Below are 8,554 nucleotides of genomic sequence, written 5' to 3' on the forward strand. Positions count from 1 at the left end.
ATGCTTCCTCTAGAAGTTTATCTAGCACTTGTTTACTATCTTCCCTTACTATTTCTGAAACTGATTTCCTGTTATGGTATTTTCGTCTTGGACATCCGAATTTTTATTATATGAATTATTTATTTCCACATTAATTTCGTAATGTTAATATTTCATCTTTATCTTGCAATGTGTGTATACGTGTAAAACAACCTCGAGTGTCTTTTACTTCCCAGCCTTACAAACCTTTCCAACCTTTCCACCTGATACATAGTGATATGTGAGGCCCATCTAATATCACAACCGTGTCGGGTAAGCGGTGGTTTGTTACCTTCATAGATGATCACACTCGTTTTACATGGGTGTTCCTTCTTACGGATAAGTCTAAAGTGACTACAGTCTTTCAGCAATTTTACACCACGGTCGAAACCCAGTTCAATACCAAAATTGCTATCCTTCGGAGTGACAATGGCCGTGAGTTCGTTAATCAATCCCTCCGTGAGTTTTTAAACTCTAAAGGTATCATCCACTAGAACTCTTGTGCCTATACCCCACAACAAAATGGGGTGGCTAAACAAAAATTGTCACCTTATTGAGGTTGCTCGAGCACTCATGATTCTTGCATCCCTACCCTCATACCTATGGGGAGATGTTGTAGTCATTGCAGCCCATTTCATTAATCAAATGCCTTCCGAGTTCTCAAGTTCCAGACTCTCTTAGCCCATTTCAAAGAGTCCTTCTCTTCTACCCGTCTTTTCCCAGATGTTCCTCTTCGGGTGTTTGGGTGTACGGTGTTTGTCCATAATCATGGTTCCCATAGTAAATTCGCTCCTAGGGCTAAAAAATGTGTCTTTGTTGGGTATCCGCTCCATCAACGGGGCTACAAATGTTACCAGCCATCTTACCGAAAGTACTTTATCACCATGGATGCCACCTTTCAAGAAGATAAGCCTTTCTTTCCTGTTAGTCGTCTTTAAGGGGAGACTTCGAGTGAAGAGGCTAACACGTCATCCACTTATTCCATTGCTGTAGACTTGTTTCTTGAACCAATTCATGACACTAATCCTAGACCAATTCCTTATACTAATCCTGGCCCTCCCATTCCTGACAATCCTATCCTTCCTACAAAACAAGTTCCTTAGATAACCTACTATCGGAAGAATCTACGAAAGGAAATAGTTCCCCCTGCTGCTCCACCGGAAAGTGTTCAAGAGTCAGAACCAAAGCCAGCTCAAGGTAACCATACTCTTGATAATAATAACTCTGTTGAAAGTAATGTAGTGAACACTGATGATGCAGCGATTCTTTGCAAAATTATGGAGGATGAGAGTAATGAATTTCCCCCTGATGATGTTCAAGAAACTGAAAATGTGCAGCAGATGAATACAGAAGAAAAGGGTAACAAGACCAGTGAAATTGATGCTACCCTAGACTTACCAATTGCTCTGCGAAAGGGAACAAGGTCCTGCACCAAGTACTCTATGAAAAGCTTCTTATCTTACAGTAGCTTGTCAACAAGATTNGAAAAGGGTAACAAGACCAGTGAAATTGATGCTACCCTAGACTTACCAATTGCTCTGCGAAAGGGAACAAGGTCCTGCACCAAGTACACTATGAAAAGCTTCTTATCTTACAGTAGCTTGTCAACAAGATTCAAGGCCTTCACCACTAGTCTGGACACCGTGACTATTTCAGGAAATGTGTACAAGGCTCTGGAAATTCCTGAATGGCGAACTGCAGTTATAGAAGAAATGCGAGCCCTCAAGACCAACAAAACATGGGATCTAGTTGCTCTTCCTAGAGATCACAAAACAGTCAGGTGCAAATGGGTGTTCACAGTCAAGTACAAGTCCGATGGGACTTTCGACAGATATAAGGCCAGATTAGTCGCGAAAGGCTACACTCAAACATATGGGGTTGACTACTCAGAAACTTTCTCGCCAGTGGAAAAACTCAACACTATTCAGGTTCTTCTCTCTGTTGTTGTGAACCTAGACTGGCCTCTATATCAGTTGGATGTAAAAAAATGTATTTCTAAATGGTGAGTTGGAAGAAGAGGTTTATATGACCCCTCCTCTAAGGTTTGAAGCACAGTTTGGGAGTCACGTGTGCAAGCTAAAGAAGTCTTTGTATGGTCTGAAACAGTTCCCTAGAGCCTGGTTCGATCGCTTCACTACCTTTGTCAAAACCCAGGGGTACATTCAGGGTCACTTTGATCACACCCTGTTCACTAAGAAATCAACACCAGGAAAAGTAGCAGTGTTAATCGTATATGTTGACGATATTATTCTGTCAAGGAATGATTATGTAGAAATTAACAAGCTGAAGTAGAAAATGGCAGAGGAGTTTGAAATTAAAAATCTTGGTTCTTTGAGGTACTTCTTAGGCATGGAGGTAACAAGATCAAAGGAAGGGATCTTAGTGTCTCATAGAAAATATACGTTAGACCTTTTACAAGAGACTAGGATGACTGGATGTAAACCTGCAGATACTCTGATTGAGGTTAACAATAATCTGGTAAATTTAGTAGACGACGTACCAGTGAATAAGGAGAGATATCAACGTCATGTAGGGAAGCTGATATATCTCTCACACACCAGACCTAATATTTCATATGTTGTGAGTTTGGTAAGCCAATTTATGCAAGCCCCGTGTGAGAGACGCATGGAAGCTTTTACTCGGATTCTAAGATATCTAAAGTCAACACCTGGGAAGGGCTTGATGTTCAGGAAAAATGATAGAAGATGCATCGAAGCCTACACTGACTCAGACTGGGCCAGTTCCACTACTGATAGGAAGTCAACCTCGGGGTATTGTACCTTTGTATGGGGAAATCTTGTTACATGGAGGAGTAAGAAACAGGGTGTCGTGGCTAGAAGTAGTGCTGAAGCTGAATACAGAGCTATGATCTTGGGTATCCGTGAGGAAATTTGGTTGAAGAAGGTATTAGTAGATCTTCATCAAAAGAGTCATGACACGATGAACTCTACTATGACAACAAGGCTGCTATTAATATTTCTAATAATCCTGTTCAGCATGACAGAACCAAACATGTTGAGATTGACCGACATTTTATCAAAGAGAAACTTGACAATGGTAGTATTTGTGTTCCCTATGTCCCATCTAGTCAATAGATTGTGGATGTCCTGACTAAGGGCTTACCTAGACAGACGTTTGACACTTGTATTAGCAAGTTGGGTCTCATTGATATTTATGCCCCAACTTGAGGGGGAGTGTTGAAATGGTGTTTTAGCCCTAAGGGCGTTTTAGTCTTTTTCTTAGTGTCTACTGTCTAGGGTTTCTCTCAGTTTGGTTATTTATACCTGTCCTGTGTTGAATATTGTGTATCAGAAAATTAAAAGAATAAAAATTCTCCTTTCATAGTTTTTCTCCCTGATCTAGGGTTTTCACGTAAAATCTGTGTTTGTTTCTTTTCTTCTCTTTTTAATAGTCATATAACTTGACATATCAATTTTTCAAAAAGGCTTCTTTTACTGAAAACGATTATGTATGCCTTCAAGGTTTCCCTTTGGAACTAGTTTATTGGGCATTCGAAATAATACCAAAACTTTTAATAATAGATATTCGATTTGGAAGAAAAAAATGCAATCAAAGTCCAAGAATAATATCATGGGAGTGCTTGCAACTTGATAATTGGAGAAATCTTGAAGAGAATATCTTTCAAAGAAATGATGTAAGTATTTTCTATCATAGCCTTGATTTTATTACTTTCAATGGTTTCAAACAAAGAACAGATAATAGTTTATCACTGATAGACAGTGATAGATTTTTATCATTATCTATCAGCAAAAACAGTCATAGACATATATCATAAAAAAAACTTGTTAGTGTTTTCCTATTTTTGATCCAATGATTTAACATGTGTTTAAACTTGTAGTTTTGTGTAATTTCATTACTTCCAACAGAAGAAGAATCACAATCAACAACTATCAAATATTTGATAGATTTGGAAGAAAATGAGAAGGAAAAGATAGAAAGAGAAAGAAAAAAAGAAAAAGAAATAAATGAAGGAAGAGATTTAATTGGAGGAAAAAAGGAGCATGGAAAAAATATAATGGAGGAAATAGAAGAATTGAAAAATGGCCACCAAAGGGTAAAAAAAAGAGCAGGAAAGTTTGAAACAAGGCCAAGAAGAGATCACCATAATGTTAAAAACTATCATAGAAAGACTGAATGATAGACTTTCAATTTAAAAGCTTTGACAAGAAGAACAAGAAAAAGAGGTTGAGGAGACCATAGAGAAAAATAAAGCTCATTCTTGAAACTTACAAATGGTACATACATTTACTAACTAAAATTGTTTTTTCTTGTAGATTAAAATTGGGAATGAAGGAAAGGTTTGTATACAAGTTTTTGTACTGATAGACAGTGACATATCACTGCCTATCAACGCATTTTTCTTCCATTTGTTTTGTGTCTTTTATTGTAGGAATCTCATTCTTTTCATTATCTTTGTGTTTGATTTATATATTTTTTTTTTGTTTTAGGAATCTTATACATAAACACAAGAGATTCAAACACAAGATCATTTTGACGATATAGAACCTCTACCTTTGGAAACCTCAAAGACACAAGAATTAACAACAGTGTTCAAGGAAGAAGATGAAAAGGAAAAGGTTTGCTTCGTCTCTTAAGCTATGTGTTTTCTCTATTAAGCTACGTATTTTCATGAAAGTCAATTAGATCTATCACTAGGTCTATCACTACCCATCAGTGATAGACACTAATAGAATTCTATCAGTGTCAATCACTAACAGAAAATTGATGACTTTCTTGATTCTTATGTAACAATGACATATTACATTGTATTGTATTATTGCAGCAAAATGAAATTAAAGTGTAGAGCATCTGGAAAAAACTAATGATGATCAGCAAAAGGTAGATATCTAAGTTGAAATCTAAATGATAGACTTTTAACAGGAAGTGTCTATTATTGATATACACTGATAGGATTCTATCAGTGTCTATCAGTGGTAGACATTCCTGATAAAAGTCAATAAGGTCAATCATTGCACACATAGTGATAGACACTGGTAGAATTGGTATCTATCAGTGATAGACATTCCTAATAGAAGCCAATGAGGTCAATCACTGAACTGATGGAATTGTATCAGTGTATGGTATACTTCTATAACTTCCTTAGTTCTCATATTTGCAGGAAAAAGAATTTGAAGTACTGGGGTATAGAGTATGCCCTAGTTTATTGTATATTGTACTTGTTTTTTCATGTATTGTACATTAATCTTCTGAGGCATTAGGACAAGTGGGACATTGTTGGGATTGGTGTCCTAATTCTCCCAGAGTCTCGTAGTTTGAAAACTTTGTACACATTGTTATTAATAAAATAAGAGTTATTTTATTTGCATTTACTCATATCCAATAAACAAAATTCGTGGTTATTTTATGTCAACTTAAGCATGTATATGAGATATACAACTGGATCATGCCTTAAGTAATAACCTTAAAGGTATGTAGTATAAGGATAAATGAGGGATACCTTATCCTTGTGGGACTATAGATACGACCCGCTTTGTAGAGGTTTACAAGTGTTGTAAACTACTACAGATGGTCGGATCCTAACCATTCATGTGAAGACATGTGAGCGGGGTTGTCATATAAAAGAGTTTGTATAAGACTAGACCACGAGATGATTAGTCTCTTTATATAACGCTGTTGATAATTGAGACTTACATCTCACTAAAATGGCCATAGGTGACATGACTTTAATCCTGAGTGTTTTGGAAACTTCTGCCTATGAGGGCGGTTCTTTGATTAGTATGGTAAGAGTGGCCAGATTGCCAATTCAACAAGCCTACCCTTTTGGCAATTTGTCTGATTGGGAAACTAAAAACTCAATTAAAAAAAGATGGAATTCACTCCTTCCCCAAAGTAGGGGTAACTAGATAGATTGCTCCCTTAAGGGCCGATTCTGGGTCTTGAAGAGAGGACCCAGATATAGTAGGACTATGACTTATTGGTCATTAGAGGAATCAGTGGTACTTAAGGAGTAAGATGTAACTATAGAGGCAAAACGATAATTTGGCCCAACTGTACTTACCAGTGATTTGTGAAGGGTTATCGCACTATTGATTGGTTAATATAAGCACAGAAATATATCTGTAGTGAGAAGAGTGCAGCTGTCAGTCTTTAGTGGAGTGCCTGGCAACTAACAGATGGTGGATCTCGTAACTAAAGAGTTTAGTCAGCTATTCACGTACCATTGGAGCTTCAAGCTACAAGTCCATAAGGTCCCCTTGGTAGCTCAATAAGTTCAAGTTGAGAATCAGATTTTGGGGTTAGTTTGAAGTGTTCAAATTAACAAGGGAAAATTAAATTATATGTGATATAATTGGTATGATGTATGGGATAAATTATTTGAATGAATTGATATAAATATAATTTATATCAAGTACCATAAAATAGAAAAAGAACTATGGTTTATATGATTCATGAGACGAAATATTAAAACTATAGGTTATAAATATAATACGATAAGTTGGTTATCATATTTATTTATAATATATTAATTATATGATAATTAATTCCTTTTCTCTAATAATCGAATGAGTGGGAGGTTATTGGTAGTTTTAAGGTAACCGTGAGATAAAAAAAATTGTTTTCCTAAATTTAGAAGTTACTTCATTCGGAAAGTTCTCACGGAGACAAGATATCAAGTGAAAGAGTTTCACTAAGCGATAGCGTTGACAGAGACTAAACGATCGTGCAGAGTTGACTATACGATAGTCAGTCAGTTGATCATAGCTACACGATCGAGTAGAAAAGTCTATGTGATAGGCTTCAGTTTACTAAACGATCGAGCACATCGTCTATGTGATAGAACAGCATCTTATCTCCCATTTGCTCGATCGTCTACTTAGTCTTATACCTCCAGTCTCTTCCTCAAGCCAAGATCATACAGAGCCCAAAACTTCTGAATTCTCACATCGAGAATACCAAGGTAACTATTGTGGTGTTGTTCTCACTCAGTTCGTGGATCGAGTTAAACTTGATTAGGTTTGAGGAGCTGTTGGTCATTCGTTGTGTTCGTGGTCATGTTGTTGGTGTTTATGGTCGTTGCGTTCATATGCTCATTTGAACGTTTGGAGACTGGTCGAGGGATTCTTGAAGAATGTAGTCAACATCCTTTATTGCCTTCTAATAAGACAACAGATCCTCAACCTCGCCATCTACTACCATAGCCAGGATTTTAGTGAAACCTATATAGCGAACATGTGGGTTCACAACCCTTCCACTACATCGAGGTTCCTTCAGCTCTTGAGGTGGAACTGACCTACTAGATGAACTTCCATCAACAACTCTTATTGATGAAGCAGGCCCTTCAACAACTCTTGTTAAAGTTTCAGTAGTTTCGTTGAAAAGTTCACGCAACACGATCTTACTACGTGGAATGTGCTCCCTCATTTGATCTTCCTCTAGGAAGGTAGCAGTTGTTGACATAAACATTCTGTTTTCCTTAGGATCATAAAAGTAACCCCCTCGTGTACCTTTGGGGTAGCCTATAAAGAGGCACAACCTCGAACATGGTTCCAATTTTTTTGGATTAACCTCAAGCACATATGCTGGGCAACCCCATATGCGAAAGTGATGCAAACTAGCTTTACGCCCTTTCCACAACTCCAAAGGTGTTCTCGCAACACTCTTGGAAGGAACATAGTTGAGGATATAAGTTGCAGTCTCCACTGCAAAACCCCAAAACGAGTCTGGTAAAGAAGTATAAATCATCATCGACCGAACCATGTCCAATAAGGTTCTATTTCTCCTCTCTACTACACCATTCTGCTGAGGTGTACCCGACGTTGAGAGTTGGGAAACGATTCCATGTTCTATCATATAGTTCTGGAACTGATTCCTCTAATAAACAATAAGTCATAGTTCTACTATGACTAGGTCATCTCTTCCAAAGAGAGGATGTGGCCACTATGTTTAAGACTTGGAATCAGCCCTTAAGGGAGTAATCTATCTACTTACCCCTGCATCAGGGAAGGAGTGAATTTCATTTTGTGTGACTGAGTTCCTAGCTCCTCAATTAGACAAATCCCCAAAAAGATAGACTTATTAAGTTGAAAATTTGGCCATTTTCACCCATACTAATCAAAGAACCGTCCTTATAGGCAAGAGTTCCCACAACACTCAGGATTAAGGTCATGTCACTTATGGTCGTTTTAGTGAGATGTGAGTCTCAATTATCAACGATGTTATATAAAGAAACTAATCATCTCATGGTTCGGTCTTATATAAACTCTTTGTATAGGACACCCCGCTCGCATATCTTCACATGAATGGTCAGGATCAGACCTTCTGTAATAGTTTACAACACTTGTAAACCTCTACAAAGCGGGTTGTATCCGTAGTGTCACAAGGATAAGGTATCCCTCCTTTATCTTTATACTACAGACCTTTTAGGTTATTACTTAAGGCATGATCCACTTGTATATCTCATATACATGCTTAAGTTTACATAAAATAACCACGGATCTCTGTTTATTAGATATGAGTAAATGCAAATAAAATAACTCTTATTTTATTAATAACA

The 8,554-nt window shown here is 37.3% G+C and overlaps 1 protein-coding gene across 1 annotated transcript; it reads left to right on the top strand.

Moving 5' to 3' along the window:
* The first annotated feature begins 2,313 nt into the window (after positions 1-2,313).
* Positions 2,314-3,113, top strand: LOC120084135 (secreted RxLR effector protein 161-like). The gene is made up of 2 exons (XM_039040034.1): positions 2,314-2,922; positions 3,015-3,113. The coding sequence occupies exons 1-2, from the start codon at positions 2,314-2,316 to the stop codon at positions 3,111-3,113; spliced, it is 708 nt and encodes a 235-aa protein (XP_038895962.1).
* The last annotated feature ends 5,441 nt before the right edge of the window (positions 3,114-8,554 follow it).

The sequence above is a fragment of the Benincasa hispida genome, chromosome 8 (genome assembly GCF_009727055.1).
Source record: "Benincasa hispida cultivar B227 chromosome 8, ASM972705v1, whole genome shotgun sequence".
Classification (NCBI taxonomy): domain Eukaryota; kingdom Viridiplantae; phylum Streptophyta; class Magnoliopsida; order Cucurbitales; family Cucurbitaceae; genus Benincasa; species Benincasa hispida.

Bases quoted from the DNA above. Each gene is read 5' to 3' on its own strand.
- LOC120084135 (XM_039040034.1), top strand. From the start codon at position 2,314: ATGGCAGAGGAGTTTGAAATTAAAAATCTTGGTTCTTTGAGGTACTTC. The intron at 2,923-3,014 runs GTATTAGTAGAT...AATCCTGTTCAG, and splicing joins AGGAAATTTGGTTGAAGAAG to CATGACAGAACCAAACATGT.